The sequence below is a fragment of the Acipenser ruthenus genome, chromosome 31 (assembly GCF_902713425.1).
Source record: "Acipenser ruthenus chromosome 31, fAciRut3.2 maternal haplotype, whole genome shotgun sequence".
NCBI lineage: Eukaryota > Metazoa > Chordata > Actinopteri > Acipenseriformes > Acipenseridae > Acipenser > Acipenser ruthenus.
The window spans coordinates 7510023-7537961 of record NC_081219.1 but is presented as its reverse complement, the minus strand read 5'-3'; the positions used below and the strand labels follow the sequence as shown (position 1 = coordinate 7537961).

At 40.4% G+C, this 27939-nt stretch overlaps 1 protein-coding gene across 1 annotated transcript in view; it reads left to right on the top strand.

Annotated features, from left to right (window-relative positions):
- The first annotated feature begins 6342 nt into the window (after positions 1-6342).
- LOC131702883 (centrosome-associated protein 350-like) overlaps positions 6343-27939 on the top strand; it is a 39764-nt gene continuing 18167 nt past the window's right edge. Inside the window, exons 1-12 of the mRNA XM_059005204.1 lie at positions 6343-6421; positions 7815-7858; positions 8413-8506; positions 11020-11107; positions 12077-12510; positions 14564-14671; positions 15113-15190; positions 17168-17281; positions 18873-19750; positions 20214-20314; positions 21480-21874; positions 22836-22929. Of these exons, the coding sequence (XP_058861187.1) occupies positions 6397-6421; positions 7815-7858; positions 8413-8506; positions 11020-11107; positions 12077-12510; positions 14564-14671; positions 15113-15190; positions 17168-17281; positions 18873-19750; positions 20214-20314; positions 21480-21874; positions 22836-22929 (2453 nt within the window). The 5' untranslated portion in view covers positions 6343-6396. The remainder of the gene's footprint in view (positions 6422-7814; positions 7859-8412; positions 8507-11019; positions 11108-12076; positions 12511-14563; positions 14672-15112; positions 15191-17167; positions 17282-18872; positions 19751-20213; positions 20315-21479; positions 21875-22835; positions 22930-27939) is intronic.

Genomic DNA, 27939 nt, shown 5'->3' with positions numbered 1-27939 from the left:
GTACTTTTTTCACAATTACTACATTGTGGGATTTGTTTTAAACAAATGCAGCAAATCCTAGGCTTTCCTTGGCATTAACTGTGATGCGTCAGCACTTAAAACAGTGAACGTTGCAAATGATTGCTTTTTGACACACTATAAATACCCCAAGAAAAAGCTTACCTTGACTTCTAATAAAACAGTGAAACCATTAGTAACTAGTGACCACAACATTCATTTGAAATCTGTTGGGAAAATAAAGCAACAAGATATGAAACACTGGTTTACTTTGTAGAGACTCTGTATTATATTACCTAGTTGTTTGGTTCATATTAACAGGTGTTTTTCTCCATCCAAAAAATAGGAGTTCATTAAAGACTGGAGTAAACACTTTGAAAATAGCCCAATATGCCAAAAAGATAAAGAACAGGAAGAGTTTAGTAAGGTAGAAGATATAGAAAATAGGGAAAAAAACTAAAGAAAAATAAGAAAAGAGAAAGGACAGGAGAGAATTGTAGGTTTGGGGATTCCTAAGTGGGGAATTCTTCTGGTATAATGAGTTCCATGCTTCGTCATCCCCCAATTATACAACAAGATCATATGGCTCATGCTTTAACTGATACTCAAACCTTCCACACAATTTACACAATTCATTTCAAATGTGCCACAATTCAGTTTTAAACTAATAATAATATCTCACATTAAAATATTGTATAGTTTATAAGTAGGAACGTATCTTTAACATGTTACTCATTAACTTGATGATTTTCCGCATGGGGGTCTAGGGTTCTCTACATCTCCAAAAATATATGAAAGGATCAATTGCTATGTATAGCACCACAAGATGAATATTTGTGAAGATTTTCTTTTTTGGTAGTAGCTAAAATACTTTCATAAATCTCACTTGCCATGCACTTTCATTCCCTGTACATGCCTCAGGAGAGCAGTGTAAACGGACGTGCAGAATGACACAGAGGATGACAATTTTTTGAGGAAATGAAGGTGAGTTTATTTAGTGTTCAATGACAGAAACAGAAAAATAAAACAAACAAAAACAGACAGTAGGCTGCTGGGAGGCTATTTGTCCCTTAGTGAGAGCCAGAGAGCCTATCTGCAGTCCCTCAGGGGTGTTGGTCCCCTGGTCCCCAGGCAGTAGGGTTCTCTGAGCGAGTCCCTTCTTTTACTCAGGTGTCCTGGTACTGGAGCTCGCGGGGTTAATCCACTGGAGGCAAGTTCAGGTTACAGGTAAGGCAGAGTAGTTCCCTGTAGAGCTTGTCTTTCATGGCCTGATTCCGAGAAGCTAATTCACGCTTTGTTTAATCTAGACTAGGTTACCAGACCCTGCCTTTTCACGGTTACAACTTGTTCAAAATGCAGCGGCGCGAGTCACCACATAACTCTGCTGGCCTCTCTATACTGGCTTGCAGTACGATTTAGAGTTGATTATAAGATCCAACATTTCATGTCCTGGCACCTGATTATCTAAAAGAGCTTTTGTTCCTACATGTACCTAGACATGCTTTAAGGACGGCTGATTCTGCTCTTCTGTCCCTCCCAAAGATTAAGACATAAAGGAAAGGAGAGAGAGCTTTCAGTTGCAATGCTTCCAGATTTTGGAACAATCTACCATATGATACTGGAGATGCTGAGTCACTTACTATTTTTATTTATTTCTTAGCAGACGTCCTTATCCAGGGCGACTTACAATTGTTACAAGATATCACATTATTTTTACATACAGTTACCCATTTATACAGTTGGGTTTTTACTGGAGCAATCTAGGTAAAGTACCTTGCTCAAGGGTACAGCAGCAGTGTCCCCCACCTGCGATTGAACCCATGACCCTCCGGTCAAGAGTCCAGAGCCCTAACCACTACTCCACACTGCTGCTTGATTTTTAAATCAAGATTAGCTAGCATTTTGTACCAATTTTTAAATGTGTTCTTTTTGAACAGTACAGCGCTTTAAGATACTGTCGTATGAAAGGCACTATATAAATAAATAAACTTACTCTCCAATCAGCCTGGACTATGAGTGCCTTACCAAGATGGCCGCTAGAGAGGCGTACCTCCTTGCATCTACCTCACCTGACCTCACAAAGATGGCAGTCTTAAATGGCTCGTTCAACCATCCTTGTGAGGGAAGCCTACAGTTGACCTCAGCGCCACCTGTCTATAATACAGACTAGTGTTATAAAAGTACATTGCTTCGTAACGCAAAGTTCTACAGTAAATATTGTAATGTAATGTAATAACAGTGAGCTTCTTCTAATTGTTTAATTATCTCTCATCTTGCTGGCAGGCCTGTATTGATTTCCAATGTCTTTTTGCTTCCTGGTTCATCAGATTGTGTGACTTTTCTACTCTATTTACTCCACCAGCTACTATACAAGTAAGTGGAGTCAACAGAGTTGAAAGGTCAGACAATTTTATTTTTTCTTTTATCCAACAAATGTGAAGCACAAACACTTTTAAGGTCCATGCCACTATCCTATATTATCTATGGGGGTTTCCAATTGCCTACTCTACATTGCCAGACTGCATGCTGTAATGATGAACTCATGACCACCCTTAAACTGGGCCTGGATTATACTGACATGGAGGGAGGGTACAAACTTATCCACAGCACACATTATTTTGTACTAAGCAATGGAATAATGGTAACGTGGCTAGAATGTCTGGCAATGCTCATTGACCACAAACTGTCCCTGTGGAAAGCAGCATGCGCGGTGAATATATTCAGCCAGTCTAACTGAATTACTGAGGGTTTGTAATGTACTGTGTGCACCCGAGTATCTCTGGAACAGTGTGTGGAACCTGTATGAGCGTGTTTGGCTCGATGGGGCAAAAATAACAAATAGCAGGCCACCTAGCGCTCTGTCGTGTCAGCAGAGAAACAGGATATCACACTGTGGTTAGGCCTCATGTCACAGACCCTGCTTTACACAGGAACTAATGAGCCTTCAAACTGCACAGGCACTGAAACACAGTGACAGCAGGACACCCTTCGGAAACAGCTGCAAACAAACCGCAAAGAACGTTTAGTAAACTTGTGCACTGTTTATTTAACTGTATTATTATTAGTAGTAGTAGTGAAGTAGTACTGTAGTAGTACTGTAGTAGTAGTAGTAATAATACTAGTACTACTACTAATAATAATGTACACCCAACGGTGCATAATAAAACATTCTATCAAGGGTTTCTGGAACATATAAATCAAGAGAGTCATAGCACCAATGGTTTCTCAATGTCACCAGAAATCTGAGATACAATTACAGCCTTATACGTACAGTTTTGGTGTATATTATTTGTTATAAACATGGTGACATAACAGACAGAAATTGTAGAACGAGCCGTGTTTATTTTTCACATTGTTTTATGTTTAAATTTCATGTTCATAATAACATTGGAAAAAATTATTTTTAAAAACGCAAAATAATTACAATATAATATGTGAAAGTATTATAAAACATGATGCACAAGGAGGTGTTGTGAATTCATAAAGCAAGTGTCTCCCTCTGAAATATGATATTTTCTCATATTGGAGGGATTCCTGGAATTAAATCGGATTGTACAGGTAAAATTAATAAAACAACATTATAAAACGTGCTAGAATCCATCTGAATAACGTACCAACTCCTATCAGAAACTCCTAATAAATTTCTCCCTTGCTCACCTTGGTTTATACTGCTGCTGTTGTTATTTTTTCTGAATCAAAAAAGCTTAACTAATTTTAGCCCTGTCAAAGAAAAGGGAGCAAACTTTTCTCTCGTTCAGAAACACATTTAAATGTGGCTACCTGTGCTTAGTTTCACAGTCTTCTAGTACATATTATTAGTTGTTTATAGAAAACCTTTACCTGGAGCAAAAAATTAAAAAAGAACTTCAGGTTTTGACTGTGTGTGCTGTATTACTGCATTAACCACTCCAATAAGCTGGAGACACGCACCCCTTGTCAAGGAAGCTGAAAATGTGTGCATTAGTTGCTATACCGTACATGCTACAGTGCCTCCGTGTTTAACAAAGCGCTGCACTGTGTACTTTGGATACAGGCGTCTGCCAAATAAATACATCATAATAATAACAGTCTCTTTTCTAGGCAAGTATACAGAAGGGTGTGTCGCTAACAGTGAGATGTACTTGCCATTCTTGGCGCTAGTCAAGGCGGTGAACTTCCCGGGGCAGGCGCAGAGTTGGCGGGCAGACCTCTCACCTGTGCCGCTGTTTAGTGCCTAATACACCTTTTTGCACTGAAAAAAATAATACTCTGAAGCAGATCGGCTGGCTTCAAAGCAGCTGTTAACAAATCAACCTGATCAAGATATTCTGCAAGTATTAAAGGTAAAAAAAACAGTGTATTCTTTAAGTGTGAAGCAGTAGGCTATGTTCTCACATTTTTTGTTTTGTTGTGACAGGTTACCAGAGTGATAGGTAACATGGTTCCTGTTAGTAGCGCTCAGTTTTTAACAGCCTTTAAACGAATACCGTGAAAATATTGACAAAAGGAAAAAAAATATTTAATGCAAAATTGAGAAAAGGAAAAAAAAAATTAATGCAAAATTGTAAAATGTGTGTAAACGTTTAAAATAATACAATGAAATACAGCAGTAAAGAATAATACGAATAAAGAACCATACTATATTTACACCACTAATTATTTCAACACTGACTTAAAAAAACATTTCTTTGCGCACATCAGTTGCCAATGCTGAGACCAAGTGAAACAGTGGGGTTTTCTTCACCAGTTACGCCAATAAATTAGTATTATTATTTGTTGTTGTTGTTGTTGTTGTTGTTGTTGTTGTTGTTGGAGAGCCCTTAAAAAAACCTATAAATCCAGAACGAGCCTATTGTGTGATCATCCAGAGTCTGCTATTGGATTTTCTCTTGAGTGGAGTCCTCCGGACCTGCATGTGTGGAGCTTTGCAAGAGTTATTTATTTATATTTGTTTTTTAATCACCAATGTAATGTCAGTTAATAAAATAAAACACTATTGGTATTGCCTGTAGTTTACATGCATTTCCCCAATGCTGCTCCTGTAATCACGGGGGATTATTACAATGTATATTAGTATACATCCACTGTATGCGCACACATAGCAGTGTGAATTACAGACAGACGGACAGACAACTCGGTATACACCCAGATTCAGATACGATCGATAACATGTGCTAAAGATCACACCCGAGTAAGTTTCATCACAATTGGATATTTGCTTCACTTGTTATATCTAAAAATGCAAGTGCGTCATGCAGACATACGCCTCCATGTGTATGTATCCCATTATGCCATTCCATAGAGAGCAAGATAGAAAATGTTTTTATTATAACTAACATTTAACCGATGGAAGGAGTGTTGGGCTGAACTTGTGGACAACATTAACGATTCCTTGTAGAATAAGCACAGAAAGAAGCCTTCTAAAAATAGTTTATGATCTAGTGCTCCCTCTTGTGGTGAAATATTGTAACAATAGACATAGATTTGCCTTATCATTAGAGCGAGGCTTTAATCTTTCACTGTGAATGTGTAGTTTCCCAAGTTTGAATAAAGAGGGTTATTTGAATAGAAGTTCAATATGAAAACACCAGTACACCATAAGCTTTTACATTTTTTAAACATCATACTGTTGTAAATAGTTGCCTTTTTGGCACATCAAGTTACATGGTGGCAAGTATTAATAAGGTCAGCTTTTTGATAACGTATGCACCACTGAGTAAACAGGCACTGAGGGGTCTTAAATGAATTTGCAAATGTGACACCACTAACCTAACACCTCTCTGCCTTCATTCTCATTGCACATCACTCAGTCAGGTTTGATCATGGTTATTATACAAGAAAAATGAACCCTCTGTGGCTGTTATTTTATAGAGCTGTCCCCGTAACACTGGTAAAGCTTTATATCTCAGAACTTATTTTAGCTAGTTCATTCATATTTGCTGGTTTATATAAATCCATGCTTACATTTTTAGTTTTACATCCTGGTGACTTTTTAAAACTCATAAGTTGAAAGCACCCCCATGGCCTCAAAAATGGCTTTCAAAGATGTCTTTTATCTCTAAGTTGAACTGGGTTTCCAGAGTGTAGCCACTAACCTGTGGCCCTGCAACACTGCCCCTAGTGGATTTCAGAAATACCACACACATGATCTGTTTGAGATCTGAATTGCGGCCACGGGGCTGTTTTTAACAAGTGAGTTTTAAAATGCTTTAACATTAACATTATGTAAGCAGCACAATAACCTTCATAGCAAGAAACAAGTTAGTGCTTATATCCCAAGTGATGGATATTAATGTGGATAAATGGTTCATTTTATAGACGTGGAATCCATTGTATTTCTTATTTGCAGTTTCTAAAGTAAAGAAAAAAACAACAAACATTCTGAAGTCTTAGCACAGTAAGCAGGCTGGAACTTCCTCAATGGAGGGATCATATAAACTGGAGGGTGAGTGAAGCATGAGGACGGGCTTGCAGTTTTGTAGGAATTTTTGTGATAGAGCTTCATAATGTGCTCTAAAACACCCTCCTTTCAGCTCTCCAGCGCTGTCACCCAGCACCTTTACAATGATCATTCTCAGCTCTCCAGCGCTGTCACCTTGCACCTTTACAATGATCATTCTCAGCTCTCCAGTGCTGTCACCCAGCACCTTTAAAATGATCATTCTCAGCTCTCCAGCACTGTCACCCTGCACCTTTACAATGGTCATTCTCAGCTCTCCAGCACTGTCACCCGGCACCTCTACAATGATCATTCTCAGCTGTCCAGCACTGTCACCCTGCACCTCTACAATGATCATTCTCAGCTCTCCAGCACTGTCGCCCAGCACCTTTACAATGATCATTCTCAGCTCTCCAGCACTGTCACCCTGCACCTCTAAAATGATCATTCTCAGCTCTCCAGTACTGTCGCCCTGCACCTCTACAATGATCATTCTCAGCTCTCCAGCGCTGTCGCCCTGTACCTTTTGATTAAGAGCAGTAAAACACTTTTTATTAGCTCTCCAGTACTGTCACTTCTCCTGCAGCAAGCAGGATCTTCTCATAATTCATCATAGTTCAGTGTTACAGATCATCAATGTTTACAGGAAACCTGTTACTTTTACCTTTCCTGTATCCCATGTTGCATCCCCACAGTTCTGATGGTTTTGATATTGTTATTCACACATGGGTCGTAAATCAGACGGGAATACATTTTACTCTTTTCATGGTCAAGAAATAACTGCTCATTTGGATCAGAGCACCAGCATAGTTGCATCACGGAGCATGATCTGGATACACACTGACCGTCATAAAAAAAAGCTCTTATTCCCGGTGAACACAAGTAAAACTTGAAAAAAGTATTCCAAATATCTGTGCTTGTGTTGAAAAATACGTACAATGCTGCAGTAAGCTCAACACGGGATACATCAAAGCAATAGGGTGTTCTATAACACTATAGTTATAGAATGAATTCATAGGAGAGTTAATAAGGACCAGTCGATTTCTCCACTTTCTTGCTGTCAACATTCTCCTTAATGATCAGTAAGTAATCTATTTTTACTCCTCCAGAAATGCTATTTCTCTGTGTGATTGCTTGTTTAAACACTACACTGAAAAACAGTATACACATAAAGGTTAAAATAGTTAAAAATTCTAAAGTTCTCAAGTTACTAATGTAATGGTTGGTTTCACAGACCCTCTTTAGCACTAATCTTGGACTACATTACCTAAAGGTGTGTTAGTGCTAATCAGGGTCTATGAAACCATCATTCGAGTTTATTTTTATTTGAATAAGCTCTGTTGCTGTGAAATTGTTGCTCTCCAGTCCAGAGGTGAGTTGAGCCCCTTTTCTCCCCTAGATGTGGAGTTAGCTTGGGAGAGGATGAAGGAAGCCAAAGCCATGGTGAGTACCAGAATCCTCTCCTCCTACTCAGTGGCCCTTTTCGTCCACACTGCATGTCAATGTGCCTTAAAATGAATGAAATATACAACTGGATTCAATCATGGATTCATGTTACCAATCCTGTGGGTCACCCATCACCACTCCACGAATTTCATTACAGTATATTTTATAAAGATACCCCTTACAGACACTCTTCAATGCAACTCCTCTGTGCTACTGCACTGTTAGACTATTTACATAACTTAAGGGCAATCCATTGCTACCAGACCACCTGAAGCAGCACCGCTGTGCAATATATGTTCCAAATCCACTGTGTTGCCACTGATTTGCAATCAGGGTAGTTAGTGGAGAAGCCTATGTTGGAAGGTACTGTAAGTATGTCGTACATTTTAAATGTATCTTGAGAAGTGTATTGAAAGATCCTTTTCTTAACGTCTTTGAGATTGTTGGAAAGCATGCTCTTCTCTGCAGTGTCTGTGCTCCTCTGTGTTGCGTTGCTTCATTGTGGTGATTCTGGTCCAATAACACAACTAACCCTTCTTTGTCTCTTTTAGCTTTACTTGGTTGAGGACAGCTTTGGTATCCAGGACCGAATAATAGATCCACCGTGGACAGAAGGAACAAGGGTGAAGCAGGACAGAGAGCCAGGTAGGTCAGAGTTAAGGAAAAGGGGGACCAACCTGTTCCTTCTAATTCTAAATCTGGGGAGCTCAGGTTTGTGAAAATAATGTACTTTGCTGTACTATAGTTGTGCAGATTATTAATGGATCTGGTATTGTAGTTGTGCAGATTATTAGTGGATCTGGTACTGTAGTTGTGCAGATTATTAGTGGATCTGGTACTGTAGTTGTGTAGATTATTAGTGGATCTGTACTGTAGTTGTGTAGATTATTAGTGGATCTGGTACTGTAGTTGTGTAGATTATTAGTGGATCTGTACTGTAGTTGTGTAGATTATTAGTGGATCTGGTACTGTAGTTGTGCAGATTATTAGTGGATCTGATACTGCAGTTGTGCAGATTATTAGTGGATCTGTACTGTAGTTGTGTAGATTATTAGTGGATCTGTACTGTAGTTGTGCAGATTATTAGTGGATCTGGTACTGCAGTTGTGCAGATTATTAGTGGATCTGGTACTGTAGTTGTGCAGATTATTAGTGGATCTGGTACTGCAGTTGTGCAGATTATTAGTGGATCTGTACTGTAGTTGTGTAGATTATTAGTGGATCTGTACTGTAGTTGTGTAGATTATTAGTGGATCTGTACTGCAGTTGTGCAGATTATTAGTGGATCTGGTACTGTAGTTGTGTAGATTATTAGTGGATCTGTACTGTAGTTGTGCAGATTATTAGTGGATCTGTACTGTAGTTGTGTAGATTATTAGTGGATCTGTACTGTAGTTGTGCAGATTATTAGTAGATCTGTACTGTAGTTGTGCAGATTATTAGTGGATCTGGTACTGTAGTTGTGTAGATTATTAGTAGATCTGTACTGTAGTTGTGCAGATTATTAGTGGATCTGTACTGTAGTTGTGCAGATTATTAGTGGATCTGTACTGTAGTTGTGTAGATTATTAGTGGATCTGTACTGTAGTTGTGCAGATTATTAGTGGATCTGTACTGTAGTTGTGCAGATTATTAGTAGATCTGTACTGTAGTTGTGTAGATTATTAGTGGATCTGTACTGTAGTTGTGTAGATTATTATTGGATCTGTACTGTAGTTGTGCAGATTATTAGTGGATCTGTACTGCAGTTGTGTAGATTATTAGTGGATCTGGTACTGTAGTTGTGCAGATTATTAGTGGATCTGTACTATAGTTGTGTAGATTATTAGTGGATCTGTACTGTAGTTGTGCAGATTATTAGTGGATCTGTACTGCAGTTGTGTAGATTATTAGTGGATCTGGTACTGTAGTTGTGCAGATTATTAGTGGATCTGTACTGTAGTTGTGCAGATTATTAGTGGATCTGTACTATAGTTGTGTAGATTATTAGTGGATCTGTACTGTAGTTGTGCAGATTATTAGTGGATCTGGTACTGCAGTTGTGCAGATTATTAGTGTGGTGTAGTGGTTAGGGCTCTGGACTCTTGACCGGAGGGTTGTGGGTTCAATCCCCAGTGGGGGACACTGCTGTTGTATCTTTGAGCAAGGTACTTTACCTAGATTGCTCCAGTAAAAAACCAACTGTATAAATGGGTAATTGTGTGTAAAAATAATGTGATATCTGTATAATGTGAAATAATGTATAATGTGATACTTGTAACAATTGTAAGTCGCCCTGGATAAGGGCGTCTGCTAAGAAATAAATAATAATAATAATAATAATAATAATATGTACTGTAGTTCTGCAGATTATTAGTGGATCTGTACTGTAGTTGTGCAGATTATTAGTGGATCTGTACTGTAGTTGTGTAGATTATTAGTGGATCTGTACTGTAGTTGTGCAGATTATTAGCTGGTCGTGCTGTTCAAAGGTCTGTTGTCCAGGCTAGTTATCAGAATGCAAATGCATTTCCTTTCCTGCCACGTTTTTTAAATTGTACTGTTACCCTTTATGTGTATAAATTACTGCGGTTATAGTTTTTTTTATGAATTGAAGAATGATAGCAAAGCATATTAACCACACACACTCATACACTTTTTACACATTTTTGCTGTCAACGTGAGATCTTATATGACCCCCTTTACATAGGATTTTACTGTTATCCTTCATGTGAAAAATGTCAGTTTACTACTATTACTATTGGTGACATGACATCTGTTGTCGACCAGTGGGCTCTAGGGGGCGTGCTCTGTACCACCCCCCCCCCCCCCCTTCGTTTTGAACATTTAATAAAGTCTTTTTTGACCGTTTTTTTATTTAAACTAGTTAACGTCCAGTCCTTGTTTGCACCCCTATTTGTTTACGGGTGCTAAACTGAATTTTTTCTCTGGCCACCTTTGGACGGCCGGTGCACCGGCTGCCACTGGGCAGCTGGTGTAGCCTGCCAACTGGGCTTTAAATAGGAGTACTACTACTACTACTACTACTACTACTACTACTACTAATAATAATAATAATAATAATAATAATAATAATAATAATAATAATAATAATAATAATAATACAGGATGATTACAGCAATGACATTGTTAATAATAATGTCTATTTTTGTCCACAGCAATGGAGGGAGAGTCAAACCCAGAGACAGACCTTTCGAAGACTATCAGAAGCCTCAGAACACAGAACGCTGACTGGAGCTCCCTCAGGTCAGGAGTTTCTGTTTCATTTCAAATGCAGACAGCAATGTGAGGTGTCAGATTCAGAGACTGACATGTAATATGAAACATGTCAAACGGAGTTGCATTCAGTTCAGCATTCCCAATGCCAGTGCTAACAGTGTGCCTTTATCCAACACAAGGGAAGGAGAAGTTCACTTTTCATATCTATGGATTTAATAGTTAACAGTGACACGCTGGTGTAAGCTATATGTGGTGGCCCTTTATAGCACTGAACTGCTTTTAAGGATCTGTGGTTCGGTCCCATTCATTATGCCCCTAACATGTCTCTGCCATTGGGGTTGAAGCCTTTATCATGTAGCCTACATATTGTCTTGTGCTGATATTGATTCTAGGCTTCATGATAATGTTTTATTCGGGATATAAAGATAATACAAGGCTGTAGAAGATCAAAGCAAATCAAATCACTTCCTGTGCTGAGTAAAATTACTTAATTCGATAGGGATGCAAAACTTTTGGCCAGAGCTGTAGACATTGGAGTAAAACCGAGCACCAGGAAGCAGCAGTAACTTTTACTTTTATAGAGTTTGTTTAGTTTTAACTCCCTATTGACTGCTCGCCAGCTTCCTGCTTCCTGCTTCCTTCAACTCAGCAGCCTCGAATGAATGATCTGTGGGGGTTTTATTTCCCCACAGAACAGGCACAGGCAGCTGGCACCAATTTACAAGAATTTGCCAACTGCCAAAACAATTAAACAAATTAACAAAACAATTGACACATACATTTGCGCATTTGGCAGGGAGGATTTTAATCCCCTCCCTGCCTTGCTAATATATATATATATTGTGCGAATGTAAGTTTTAAATACAAACAAAGAACCAAAAGATGTTCAACAGAAGAAAATACAGACTGGTGATTTGTAGGTAAGAAAGTGGATTGACAAAACTTGGTTAGCCATCCTTTAACTAAAGGGTTACCATCTCTGTGTCTTTCCTGCAGGCCACACAGCAGCTTGATCCAGATCTCACCTGAGAGCACCAGAACACTTCCCTGCAGCAGGGTCCTGTCTGAAACGACAAACCTGCCCCAGAACACTCCTGAGCGGAGCAGAACCCGAGAACTCACCGATGACATCATCTGCATTCTCCACAAGCACCAGCCAATGAGCTGCAGTGATGGAAGCACAGAGGGAAGAGGAACCCGGAGCCCAGCAGGCAGCGCTGCCTCCCCCCTGTTTAATGCTCAGCGCAGGCAGCTCCTGAAAGCCGGCTCCCCTACTGGCAGGACCCTGCAGAGCCTGAAAGAGCGGATCCACCAGCAGAGACAGCAGCACCAGGCTGTGCAGGGCAGCACTACTGAGGTCTACCAGCGGGGGGCGATCACCAGGAAGGTCAGGAAGGTCACCTTCGCACCTCCCCCTCCCGTCTATAGAGGTCTGTTTGAGTCTGAATACTGCAGTATTAGTGAGGGGAAAAAAGCGACTGAAGTCTGTCTAACTGTTCAAGTAACCAGATAAATCTGACAAATTCAAGCAAGTTTCACAGGTTTCTGTTGTTGCTTGGACTCATAATATGGAAAATGGAAAATGTTCCCTACAACCAGTCGCTTCAAAAGTGTAGTGAACCCCCCCCTACCCCCCCCCCCCCCCCCCTCCGGGTAACGGGAGAAAGTCCGACACACTCGAGAGCTTTGTCCTGGATGACAGCCGGCAAGCTCGGAGGTAGACAGGATGGCTAGTAGATGAATAACATCAGCCAGAGGTACAACTGCAGCAGGTTCCAGTGTAAAGCAGGTAACAGTGTAAAGCAGGTTCCAATGTAAACCAGGTTCCAGTGTAAAGCAGGTTCCAGTGTAAAGCAGGTAACAGTGTAAAGCAGGTTCCAATGTAAACCAGGTTCCAGTGTAAAGCAGGTTCCAGTGTAAAGCAGGTAACAGTGTAAAGCAGGTTCCAATGTAAACCAGGTTCCAGTGTAAAGCAGGTTCCAGTGTAAAGCAGGTAACAGTGTAAAGCAGGTTCCAATGTAAACCAGGTTCCAGTGTAAAGCAGGTTCCAGTGTAAAGCAGGTAACAGTGTAAAGCAGGTAACAGTGTAAAGCAGGTTCCAGTGTAAAGCAGGTTCCAGTGTAAAGCAGGTAACAGTGTAAAGCAGGTTCCAATGTAAACCAGGTTCCAGTGTAAAGCAGGTTCCAGTGTAAAGCAGGTAACAGTGTAAAGCAGGTTCCAGTGTAAAGCAGGTTCCAGTGTAAAGCAGGTTCCAGTGTAAAGCAGGTTCCAATGTAAACCAGGTTCCAGTGTAAAGCAGGTTCCAGTGTAAAGCAGGTAACAGTGTAAAGCAGGTAACAGTGTAAAGCAGGTTCCAGTGTAAAGCAGGTTCCAGTGTAAAGCAGGTTCCAGTGTAAAGCAGGTAACAGTGTAAAGCAGGTTCCAATGTAAACCAGGTTCCAATGTAAACCAGTTTCCAGTGTAAAGCAGGTTCCAGTGTAAACCAGGTTCCAGTGTAAAGCAGGTTCCAGTGTAAAGCAGGTAACAGTGTAAAGCAGGTAACAGTGTAAAGCAGGTTCCAGTGTAAAGCAGGTTCCAGTGTAAAGCAGGTTCCAGTGTAAAACAGGTTCCAATGTAAAGCAGCTTCCAGTGTAAAGCAGGTTCCAGTGTAAAGCAGGTTCCAGTTAACATAATCATTTATATTATTAAATCATTACTTTCACACATCGGAAAAGGGTCCCACTTCCAGAGCTCATCTCTTACATTATGCACTTCTATGGGTTCAAGCGCTTTCTCACTGAGCATGCTCACTACTTACAGTCATTCAAAACGACAGAGATGAAACACATACACACTCTTAAAGGGGCCGCATCCTTCTACCGTAGGTAGAATCATTCCAATATTAAAACTTTACAATGCATTAGTAAGACCTCACCTAGAATATTGTGTTCAGTTCTGGTCACCTCGTTACAAAAAGGATATTGCTGCTCTAGAAAGAGTGCAATGAAGAGCGACCAGAATTATCCTGGGTTTAAAAGGCATGTTGTATGCAGACAGGCTAAAAGAATTGAATCTATTCAGTCTTGAACAAAGAAGACTACGTGGTGATCTGATTCAAGCATTCAAAATTTTAAAAGGTATTGACAATGTTGACCCAGGGGACTTTTTTGACATGAAAAAAGAAACAAGGACCAGGGGGTCACAAATCGAGATTAAATAAAGGGGCATTCAGAACAGAAAATAGGAGGCACTTTTTTACACAGGGAATTGTGAGGGTATGGAACCAACTCCCCAGTAATGTTGTTGAAGCTGACACCCTGGGATCCTTCAAGAAGCTGCTTGATGAGATTCTGAGACCAATAAGCTACTAACAACCAAACGAGCAAGATGGGCTGAATGGCCTCCTCTTGTTTGTAAACTTTCTTATGTTCTTATGTTCTTATGTTCTTATGTTCTAATAGATACAGGTTTGTTTAACACTCTGCTACCCATTCCTCTTGTCAGGGTTCACCATTGTGGCTGAGAGAACAGAGAGCCCAGGTGAAGGCAGAGCCAGTCTCCAACCCGGCAGCAAAGGGACAACTCGCAGGAGGGACCAGACACAGAGAACAGGTAACAGATGTTAGATATTATCAGTTACTGCTGTTACAGGTTTTTTATGAATTCAGGAATGATAGTAAGGCATGTTAACCACACACACTCATACACTTTAGATTTCTACACATTTTTTGCTGTCAACATGATCTTGTATGATGCCCATTAAAGTAGGATTGGATGATAATGACATTTTTCATTACAGGCTAAAAATTGTCACGGTAATTACAATCCTCCGTAGTTAGTAGTTCTTCCTCTTTCACAGACTCTTTTTGTTCCTTTTTGGACACATTTGTTGCTACAGGAAGTGAGGAACAAAAAAATCAGTTACAGTAGTGCTGATCCTTATGAACTTTAGATGACTGTCAATTCTTGTTGATAATACTGGGACTCATGGGAGAATTGTTATTATGAGACGTTAATAAAGTGTTTTATAAGCATTGGTCTGTGTGTTTGCAGGTCACTCGAAAAGCCCAAGACTGAAGAAAACAACCTCACCCAGCAGCTCTCCCTCCAGAGACATGAGCAGACAGACAAGTAAACCATCTTCCATCTTCTTAAAGCCTTGCGGCTGGTTCATTTAGCAAGCACACTTTTGGCATGCGTTATTTTCCTTTTTCAGCACTATTCAGAGGTACAGTACTGTACATGTGTTTAAACTAGGGGCTTTTTGAACGCAAGCACTGTTTTGGAATAACAAACTGGTATATTTGGCACTTGTTCTCCTGTGCCTGAAAGTTTAATTATTTTGTGCCATAGAGCTTGGTAATAAAAACACAGATCATAAATAGAATTAAGTCCTAACCTGGGATACAAAAAGAATTGCCAGGGAGATACTGTAATAAGAATGAATTAATCACTGCACTATTCTGCAACCCAGGGGGACAGTTTGAAGTGGGTGGAATCTATTGAGCCTACAATAAATTCGAATTAAGGGGGACATGATTGAAGTCTTCAGCATTTTAAAAAGAGTTGACCCTAATCAATACTTTCAGCACAGCATAGAAACCATGACACAGCTGGAAATTAAGTGGAGATAGACTTAGGACAGAAGGAAGAAGACACTTCTTCACATAGAGTGTAGTGAGGGTATGGAATGGGTTACCGAGTCATGTTTTTTATTATTTGTTTATTTAGCAGACGCCTTTATCCAAGGCAATTTACAGAGACTAGGGTGTGTGAACTATGCATCAGCTGCAGTCACTTACAACTACGTCTCACCCGAAAGACGGAGCACAAGGAGGTTAAGTGACTTGCTCAGGGTCACACGAGTCAGTGGCTGAGGTGGGATTTGAACTGGGGGCCTCCTGGTTACAAGCTCTTTTCTTTAACCACTGGACCACACAGCCTCCAGAATCCACTGGGATGCAACTTCTTATTTTCATTGAGTTCTGGATTGGTTTACAGTGGCTGGGCAATTGTTAACCAGGGGGAATTTAGTTAGTCTGAAGTCTTGTTGGCTGAATGCTAGTCACATTATTAAATATCATAGGCAGCCTGTGCTTGGTGTGCATGTTTGACAAATGACTGCACTGACCTTGTAAGGCCCAGTCGGCTGGCAGGAGCTCATTGGATCGTGTGTAGATGCCCATTATTTATGTACTGCAGGACGGGTCAGCTGGGGTCAGGGCCAGGGGAGAGTAATGGAGATTCAAAGGTCACCTCCACCGGGTCGATGTTCATATGTACAGTTGAATGGCTTCATGTCACTTTAACTCAATACTAAGGGTCTAAATAAGTGCTAGGGATATTAGTCATTAAGTGCATGGAATAGGTGACCTACGGTATTGTAAGGGTGAAGCCCAATATATTCTCAGCCTCTTGAGCTAAACAGTTACCTGATTTTACCAGTCACGGTAACGCCACAATACTTGCTCAATACTTGTGACTGGCTCACAATGAAATTATATTGGATACAGATTGGTCTGTAGAATGTAGTTGAGAACCACTGTTATTATCACTTCAGGGATCTGTGGTGACAAAGATACAGTGGTGGCGCTCAGTATGTCACACTTATATTTGAACCTATAAATGTATTATCGAATCGTGATGAAACTTGGTTCGGACATTCCTTTGAGTTCTAGACTCAGAGCAGGGTTAGAACAAATATCAACAATTGTGATATTATTGATACTTTGTTTAGTCTTTATTATTTATTGTACAGAAACAATATCATCAACAATAGTATTATTGTCAATAATTGTGTTTCTTCAGAGAAAGTCACAATCAATTTCTAGCTGATAATTAACAATTAAAAATGTCATTATCGTCCAACCCTTTTGGTCTATGATTGTTTTTCTATAAGACTACATCTGAAAAACGCTTTCGCAATTTTAATAAAATATAGCATAAAAATTTGTTACAAAAGTTATGCCCAAAATACTATAGATCTTCTAATTGCATTGAGATGCATACTACTATAGGATCCTTGGCAGTAAGTACACTGTTGTATTACTGTTGTAATGGTCACTGTGCTCCCTGTATTGACCTGCCTGTTTGTGTGTCATGTTGCAGGAGGCCGGTCTCCGGGGGTGTCTGCCTGGCGAGATGGACAGCGTCTGGTGAGGATGCTGCTGGGGCCTGCCCCCCGACCCAAGAAGGGAGAGAGCGCTACCCAGGGGTCAGGAGGTACTCTCTCTTTTCTAATCATATTGTACTGGAGAAAGCTTTATATTAATTTTGAATGGAATGCCTGGGTGTCGACTGAATGTTATCAGTCTACCCTCGTGTCCGAAACACGATTATTGACGATAATACTAGTGTTGATAATCATTTTTCCAAAAGACCATTGAGTGTCAAGGTCCTGGATAAATTAACAGGTTAATATTTATTTATTGCATTTATATAGCGTTTTTTATACAAAAGTATTACAAAGCACTGTATACTACATAGCAAAAAAAAACCAACAAACCACAATACATTTCTATAGCATGTCACACATACAGCTGCTATAATCAGAACATTTAAATAATATATTTAAATAACAGTATACGCATAATACAAAAGCAGCAATTTTAAAGTTACATTAAAACCCACTAAGATAAGAAAGCCATTTTATAAAAGTGTGTTTTTAGTCTTTAGACTTTAGTAACTTCCCTAATATGAGTCTCAAATGATAGATCAGGATCAAAGATGACCTCCAAACTCTTAATTTCTAGTTTAAGTTTTGATGAGAGACTGCAAGGGTCGAGCTCATGTAATCCCACATTTCCTTTTAGTTGGTTCTGTGATCCCACTAGCATAACCTCTATTTTATCTGAATTCAACATTAGACAATTCTGTGACATCCATTGATGTATGTAAGGCAAGTAGCTAATAACACCCACTGTTTTAAAAATGTCAAGATCTTCATGTGTTTTTGTAATGGTGCAGAAAGACATTTCCATTCAAAAATGCCTTGTATATACACAGATAACAATAAGGATGAAAACTGGGTTGTCAATATATATTATAAATGAGAACATATGACTTCTATTATTAAGTTGGTGAAACACAACAAAGGGGTTTTAAAATCCATGATTTTTGGATATCTGATGTCACAAAGACGGCCAGAGTGGGTTGCGTCAGACCAGAAAGGAATTCAAACACAGACAGAGACGGTGGTGATGAGCTGAGTGCAATGGCTGCACTCAGCGTTTATTAACAAATAAAAGGTTTTAAACGGTACACAAAACAGGACACGGCACTTGACGCCAAAATAAACAGACAGACAAAACGACTAGACACTAACACACAGGTGAAACGGAGACGAACAAACGCGGTGAGAATACACTTATTATATTTATAATTACGCTTTTACTCCTTCTCTCACCCGTTCTCCACTCTCTGAACACCTAACCCCGAGTGACTAAACGTGCATCTATTTATACTGTTTGTGCTGGGATTCAATTACTAATTAATTATTCACTTGAATCCCAGCACGTGAATTCATTACGTGAAACCCCGTGCCACACATTATACAAATTTTATCTGCACATGAAGTGATGTGCCATCCTCGTGCCTAAATATAATTATACACTTTAAACACACGTGAAACACAGACCCGTTTATATCCCGTGTACCAATCTATACACCAACATTAACACACGCACGCAACATACAACACAGAACACACAAATGCACACAGGGGCGGGGCACTTTGCCACATTGAAAATAAACTCCTAGCTACCTGTTTTCCTATATTATGACTATTATTATGATTAATATGATTATTTTTCAGAGTCACAGTTTTCAGAGGAGAAAAATGACATCAAACATCCCGCAAAGAAGAGACTCTTTCCATCCAATGGGAATCCTGGCCTTTCCAAAAGAAGACCGTCCTTGTCAAAGAGAAGCCCCTCCCCCTCCCAACGGACCACCGCCTTGTCAAAGAGAAGCCCCTCCCCCTCACAACGGATCACCGCCTTGTCAAAGAGAAGCCCCTCCCCCTCACAACGGACCACCGCCTTGTCAAAGAGAAGCCCCTCCCCCTCCCAACGGACCACCACCTTGTCAAAGAGAAGCCCCTCCCCCTCCCAACGGACCACCGCCTTGTCAAAGAGAAGCCCCTCCCCCTCCCAACGGACCACCGCCTTGTCAAAGAGAAGCCCCTCCCCCTCCCAACGGACCACCACCTTGTCAAAGAGAAGCCCCTCCCCCTCCCAAATAAGCACAGTCTTGTCAAAGAAAAGTACCTCACCTTCGCATAGGCCCTCCCAGAGCCCAATACGCTCAGCAGGAAGCCCTGTCCCTTCACAAAGCCCCACCCACAATAAGAGACATCAGGCTCCACAAAGGGAAAGCTCCTCCCCACCTACAGGAAGAACAGCTAGATGGAATGGGAAGGAAAACACAGGGCCACAGGAACCACAACGCCCCCCTAAGGCCCGGAGCTACAGTGCAGAGGAGGTGCGTGCCTTCATGGGGCGGCGTGCGAAAGAGAGGACGAGGCGAGCTCTAGATGAGAGACGCGAGGCCCGCAGGGAAGAGGAGAGGAGGAGGGGGCTGCTAGAGGAGGTGCTCAGGAAACAGAGGGACGCCCTGCACAGAGCCCAGGGGAGCCGAAGTCCAGGAGCACACAGCAGAAAGAGGCAGGGGCAGAGAGACACAAACACCAAGGTGAGCAGGAGTACTGAGGAGACCAGATTACAAATATTGTTGTAATTAAGGCATTTTTCTGTAAGTATGGAAATAATGAAGGAATACTACAAAGGCTTTACAGTTCATTTTCTTAGCATTCATTAGCTTTAGCAACATTATCGCCGGTTTCCATATGTCTGTCTGTCACACAAACTGCCTTGATTTTGCACCAGTATTCCCCATACTTTTACCATACACCCCTAGCCTCCTTTTGCTTTAAACAGAAAAACTCCACATATTTTTTAATCACCACAGTGTAGCAAAAGATGGTGTGGGACAGGTGGGTGGGTAGGAGAACAAATCACATACTGTGCTAAAAAAGCACAAGCTGAAACTTTTACTTGACTTAGTTTCTTATTAGCTTTACCTTAGAATTCAGATTGTGGGTCTTACAATGTTCCCCAGGATTCTTACTTGGTTTGGTTCTTTTTTCCCTTTACAGAAGGAGCGGCCTGCTGCAAAGAGGCAGAGTGATGGAGACACCCAGGACTGGCTGCAGCGGAGTAGGGACAGGGTGGGGAGAGCGCAGGAGCAGGGCAGAGGGTAAGTGTGTGACCTGGAGGGAGTGTCGGGGGAGTTCAGTACACTTACATGCCATTTACATTGAGATACCACGTGGAACAGTCAATGCCTCGGATAAGTACAATAATACATTTCAATGAGTATGTGTCAAGAACTGCCAGGGCAGAAGTGCTTTTGATGCTAGATTCATGGACTCCTGCAGTCATCTCCTGACATCATAGCATCTGCATGATTTCTTTTGAAAGATGGCACACTGATGTTTCACAGAAGTAGATGAAAATTAACAGTAGCCAAGTTCATACCTAACCGTACCTGTAAATAAATTCTCTAAACCCACCCCCCCTCCAAAAGAAAAAGTGGCCAACAGAGGGCAGTGTTACTTAAGAAATGAAACAAGCTAATACTCTATCAAAATATCTTGAAACAGTGTATGTACCAATTTAACACTAAGCAAGATGGAGATGGTAATAACATATTGTATGCATTGCTGATCAATTTAATTGACTTTTACATGGTTAAGAATAGCAGTACAGAACAAAATAGAGCAGGGCTTCCCAACCCTGGTCCTGGTTTTCATTCCTAATGAGCTCTCAGTTACTTAACTAGACCCTTAATTTACCTAATAATTTGCTTAATTAGACATTTTTAATTGTTCTCAGCTCCTAAAAAATTGCAAATTTCAAGCTACTTATAAAATGTTACAGCTAACTCAACAGCGCTGTTGAGAGCTCAGATGGAATGAAAACCAGAAGACACATAGGGGAGGATTTTCAAAAACCCAGTGTTATTGTATTGAACTCGTGGTATAGTAACGAGAGCTTTAGTAGCAAGTGATTTTCAAATGTGTTAATTAAATCAATCCGTTAATGCTTTCAAATTCAGTCGATGAGGTCGTTAATGAATGCATTTCTCGTTAAAAAGGTTAATTGGTTCTACTTCTAAGTGAGGAAGCTGAAAACAGAGGATTGGTCTGGTGTTCTGTAAATTTTAGGCCAGATGTTTCTCACAGTACTGTATGTTGCTTAGTTTAGCTGTGTAACTGTGAGATACGGAACGTGAAGGACAGTGGTTGTAAAGCAAATTTTAGTATACTGTATTGAATTTTAGAATGCTTGTTATTCATTAAAGTTTTCCCTCCCTTTTCCCTTTGCTCCCACTACCCTGTCTCTCCTCCCTCCCTCTCCAGAGCTCCAGTGGAGCTGGTGAGTGTGGAAGGCACACAGAGGGAGGTTTGCAGCTCCAGTCCACTGAGACTAGCTGACCTAGCCCCCGCAGGGAGGCTAGCAGGGGGGGCTGGTACTGCGCCGCTGAGCCGGGCAGAGAGAGTCGAGGCTATCAGACAGGCGGCAGCAGCACTGGGTGCCCGGGTTGAGACCGAGACTGCCAGGCTGGGGGCCAGCGCCAGGCTGTCTGTTTGTGCAGGAGCCACGCAGCAGGCTGTGCCAGGATGCTCCAAGACTGGCCAGTCAGGCACCTCTGCCCTGCCCAGAGACCAGGACTCCACCTCCGCTAGTGAGGAGCTGCCCTGGAGCGAGGATCCTGAACAGCCTGGAGCCAGAAGGACACAACCTGACTCCACAGGTACACTGGGTCCACAGCACTGCGTCAATAATGACTCGTGGCTCATGGCTGGCTCTCAGAACTACATTTCTGGAAAACTGTAAATAATTCTAACAATATGAGAAAATGTATGAATGAAAGAAGGCTATTCGACCCATCAATACTCATTTGGAGAAAGTCAATTGAGGGGTGTCGTGGAAAACCCTAATTTTGCTTTTTGTTACAACCAAAAACTATTTGTAAAAAAGATGTGATGGAAAAACTTAATAACCCACAAACAATTGCAGGAAATTGTTTTTAGTTGGTAATTGGAAGTAAGAATCGGTTCTTAAAAGGCAAAGGCACCCCTCACTTCGTAGTTGAAAATACACCTTTCAAAGAAAATACTAATGTGCTGTGTGTCTCCAGCTATTTGCTGTACCAAATAAAACCTTTTGGTTTTATAACTTTGAGCTGAGATGTGCTACATTAAAAATGCAGATCATTCTGTTTAACAGGCAATTCTACACACACACACAAAAAAATCATCATTGTAATTTATTGAGATCATCTTCAAATCTCAGTTTTTTTTTCCACTATAGCCTAGCCATGTTCCAATTTCAATACAGCTGTCAAAAAACATTGCATTCTTATTTTCTGTGAAGGGATCCTTATCAACTATCAATTGACATTTTTCAAGCCAGCTGCCAAAAAAGGGCTGACTAATACTCTTTTGCGGAAAGGTTTGAATTTTCGTAGCGCATTATACAAACTGAGGTTACAAAACTTGTTACAAAATTTGTTTCTTTACCATTTTTTAACATGAGAAATAATATTAAATGTTGTATGAGTGTCTATCATGCTTGTGCAAACTTAAAAATCTAGAACCTTTTATTGAACATAATGATGCTGACTGAAGGGATGGAAACCTGAAGCTTCAGCACAAAAATCAATATTCTTACTGCTTGAGTTTTGAAATCTCTTAACCAGAGAGTCTTCACAGGGACGACCCGGGGAGTGTGTGAGGAGAGGAAGCAGAAGGCAGGAAGAGCAGGGACAGCAAAGACTGGAGCACAGAATGGAAGCCTTCCACCAGGGTATGTTCACTGACTGATTCACTTCTGTACCATTCAGCCCATCTATCTTGGCTCCTAGTAGCTGATTGATCTCAGAATTTGTGCTGGGTCTTAAAGGATCCCAGTGATTCTGGATCAACAACATAACTAGGTAACTCAAGAAAGCAATGCCTGCAAGCTGAGATTTATTTAACCAGAGTAGCTAATGAAAAATGTTTGCTAAAACAAAACTATACGTTTCAGACCTATATACAGAATGGATGTGCTTTGTGTGGAAATGTATGTTATGATTATTTTTAGCTAGAATCACTTTAATATCGACTTTAAATTGGGGGTCCCCGAGTGGCTCAGCTGGTAAAGCACGGCCGCGTGGTGTTCATCGCGCTACAGAAGACCCTACCTGCCTGGCACCTAGTGAGCTCACATCTGCCTTCAAGTTTCTGGGTGTAAAAGAGGAAACGGACTTGGTCGTGGGATCAAAGGCTGCCCACTGAACCTTCACTTCTCCTGGGCTGTGTGGGGAACTGCTGTGGTGAGGTGGAAAATAATAGAACATTCTAAACTGGGGGGGGGGGGGAATCTGTGGTAAAATAATGGGACACTCTGAATTTATATATATATATATATATATATATGTATATTGTAAACGATCGCCCCACTTACAGGTTCGTGCCCCTTTAAAAATACGACCCACGACACAGCGGAATGGATTTTTATGTGCTGACGCGCTATATTTTTAATTCACAAAAATAAAACAAACACAAAACAAACACCTAGCTCTTTACGAGCACTAACTAAACTCTCTGGAACACCCTGACTATAAGTGGGACGGCTAAGCCGTTTCCCCACCAAACACAGAACCACCAAACAAAACCTCACTGGTTTAAACTGCAGCCACCTTTCTCTCGACTGCTCGGAAGCAGAGCACCTCTTCTGCCTCCTTCTACTCAGCAGCCTTGAGCAAACTGAGTGCACTCTTTAAATACCCTGCACCTGGATCTAATTTAACAATAACTACCAGGTGCAGGGGATAATTAATAATAAAACAGTCAGTCCCACCCCTTTTCAAAGGAACGCCCTCCAAAGAACAAGATAAAAATAGCTGAATGAAAAAACTGAACGCCGATTGACAGAAAATGAATTACAAAACATAAAACATAATACAAAAGAAAGGTATGAACTTCAAAAACATGTTCTGTTATTTATTTATGTTATTTAGTTGTTTACTTAGGCTGTATTAGTTGTTTACTTAGCTATATTTAAACAAAATACTGTAAAGCTATAAATATTTGCAGCCAAAATATTTGGCGAGCCACACTCATAAAACCTATTTTGCTCCAGAAATGTTGCCGCCGTGTTGCACTGGTAGTAGTAGATTAATTCATTATATGTACAGAACGAAGATATTCATGCTAAAAATGTTTACGTTTTTTTTTAATACATGAAAAACGCATAATGAAAGGCTTGTAAATATTTGTGGCTTTACTGTATACATAGTCATATTTACTATCCAGTCTTACCTCTCTTATTATTTTGACTGACTCATATATCAAGTATGTACTGCAGACTGCGCTAATAGTGGAAATTGAATGCCCCTCCGGAAGACTGTTGTTGTCTCCAGGGTGGTAAGCCTGCGGTGTTGGGCATTATAGCCCCCTGTCGATAATAATAGTATTCCCTCGGGTCAATAATTTTCCACTATAGCCCTCCTCTCCAGTTCATCTTTACAGTACTATATATATTGACTTTAAATTGACATCAAAGGCCCTACATTTCTCTGTGGATAAACAGACCAGGGGCTTCAGTCTTGAACACCGTCAGCCCCTCTATTGGGAAAAAAAACATCCCTTCAGGATTAGAGTAAACATCCCAGTTAGTGATGCTTGAGCAGTCTGGCCTTTCAGCACCATGGTAACAAAATGAATAAAAAGAGGTAACTGCTTTCCCCAATCACATTTTCAGAGAGAGGTATTCTTTTCCTCATAAACAATGATTTAACATAGATGATCCAGTCCTGCTCATATATTTAATGCATAGTAAGCATCCCAAAGAGTAATGTTAATGCAAGTGGAAGGGCTGTTTTAAGGAGATTGCGTACCACTTGGTTAGAGTACAATCCACACAACTGGGCTTCAACCTGCTTCACCCTGCAATTCAATTTCAGAGCTATTGTTTCACAATCCCAGTCCGATTCAGCGGCTTTGCTGCCCGGCGTTAAGTTACAAGGAAGTAATTACTGAAAGTTTTAAAAGCAGCATTTAGTTTATGAGGTGAAAAGGTTTGCAGCACGAGGGTATTAGAGACTTTTATTAAATTACAAATCTTGAAAATTCCTGTTTATTAAAAACGGTCTGCTTTAAGCACTAGTGGATTTAGGAGGGATTTGTTACATTAATGCCCTTTTTTAAAATAATGTGGCTTAAGAGGATCAGTATGCATCGGCTTTCAGAGGAATAGGGCTTTCCCTTTCATTTGATGATGACGAAAACACATATGTAGGATTCCCAAACAAATTGATTATTTATTACTTAAGCAATATAACTCGAAGAAGAGACTTTACAGTCTGGTAAAGTGTCCCAAGCTGAAGGCAAGAGCATTTGAGCAGACGGTAAAGCCCTGAGGGGTCTATTACTATTAGAAAATGGGATAGGTTTAAGTTTTTGTTGCTAATTAATACAAACATTTTTCTAAATATTCCATGAGTAATGTGGTTTCCTCAGAATGTGTGGTCTGGTTGTCATTCAAACCGGAGAATAGTTGCCATTGCTGCTGATACATATTTCAATAAGTGAAGGGTAGTATTATTCTATTTTCAGATATGCTCAGCTGAGGGTTAACATATCTAAGTACCATCCCGCAATGAGAAATGACCTGTACAGAGCATTGAACAAAGTCTAATTTGTACTCAGCGCCTTGTTTTTCTGTATGTGTGAACTAGGGGACGCTGTTCTCTTACTAAAGATTTGAAGTCTGTGAGACCCTGTAAGCTCCTGTTACAGAAACAATAGCCTTTTCTTACTAACGGCTCATTCCCCCTCCTTACTCTTTCCTTAGATATATTTCCTTAGAGTGAACCAAAAAAACAAAAAACAAAACAGCAAGCTGTTTGTCAGCGGAAACACCACTTTGCTAATCTGTTTGAGGCTGTCACTAGGCAGTGCTGGTGCTGGGGACAAAACAGCTTATTATTGTGTGAAGAAAGATGAAATGAGATTTATGTAAGCTCATTGGGGATTAAACACAAATTGACATCCACTTAGTTCCATTAGAAAACATCTGCCACTGTTAGCTTTTGTTCTTGTTTCTCTGGCTCCACTGGATTCCTGCCCGGCCGACTGGGCTTCTCTCTGCTTCTTTGGTTAATTCTCAGAATAGCAGCCCATCAGCTCAGAGATTTACAGACAATAACCATGCATGGAATTTGAGTGAGAGGCGCAGGTGGAGGCCTGAGAGGAAGTTAATGTAGTTGTAAGAGCAGTGTTTAAGTGTTGTACACAACTGATTTATTAAAATGTTTGGATATACTGTTACTTGATTGATTACTGTCTTGTTCAGTCATCTTAAAATAACATTATAATATGTTTTGTTGAAAAATTCAGATTTTGCTGCTGATGTATGTATTTTCAAAAGGTTTTCTTCTTGTGCTGGAGCAGCGCTGCACATTTTTTTTCTTTTCTTTTTTTTGGAGGGGGGTGGGGCGGTCCTACTTCACTGTCTTGCACCAGGGCCCAGTAAATCCTAGCGCCTTCACTGGATGGGCCGAATGGCCTCCTCTCATTCGTAATGCTCAATGATCAAGCACTCGGTCATGCTGAATTTAGAAATACTAAAAGAAACCTAATACATTTAATAACACATGTTTCGACTAGAAGTCTTTTTCAAAGTCTTCTTTTGAAGAATTCTAGTCATTTGTCTTTGCATTAATTAAGTCTCTTAGTATTTCTGAAGTTGTAAATAAATAGTGTCTTATTATGCCAAGGCTCCTGAATGTGCTTTACAAAAGATATGGCTGGTTTCTCAGACCCCCAGTCCAAGATCAATGCTAATTGGGGTCTGTGAAAACCAGACACAAAAAATATAGCAGAGCAAAATTACAGAAGAAGATAATACAAAAAATAAATAAAACCTAGCATGCAATCAAATTATAATGTGACAAGTACTGTATCACATCAAATTTCAAATGACATAAGAGTCTGTACAGTATTACAAGTGAAAACTGGAGCCCTCTGACTGTCCACAGAAAAGTACAGCATTGTTATTTAGTATTCAACAGGTAGCCAGTGGGCACACAACAAACTTGTGTCTGGCCTTGCTGTACCGATGCAACGAAAGTGTCCCCTAAAGCGAATGCAAATTTGTACATACCTTTCACTTACATTTTTTCTTATATACAAACAACCCCTTAACCAAATGTGATGAAACTTGGTCAAGGACAAAAACCATTGAGTATCTAAATATCTGAAGATATGTACTGTATCTGTGTATATTTCAACGTTCCCTTCTGAGCTGGAATGCACATTCCCAAAAGCTGTCCAGAGCTTGAAGCACAGTATAAAAAAAAACATTAGCTTTCACACTGTCGTCTGTAAATTCATTTTGAACTGCACTTGAGTACAAATACCAGAAACTATGCACAGACAAGATGTTTCTACAGGAAGTAAGGAAGCAGACTGTGGTTGCAGTATATTGACTATGCGTCTGTTCTTGCCTTCACTCACACACTACAATTATTTTTTTCAGCAATTCAGCATTAAAACTACCTGTTTGCAGGAGTAATGACAAGTCAGTATAGACAAGAAGTTAACTCACTCACTGGTTTACTCCACAGGGAAGGCAAACAGTAGCATCTGCCTTAAGTGCATTCTTGCTCCTGTGTTTAAGCCTAGTGTGGAAGCAGTACTGTTTTCCAGTGCAGTATTGAATTAGTTTGTGGCCGCTTCAAAATTGATATCACTGCAGCATTTTCTCTATTGTCCTCAGTGACCAGTAATTAAGTTACAACGCTGTGCTGTGTCTGTGTGTGGAAACAAC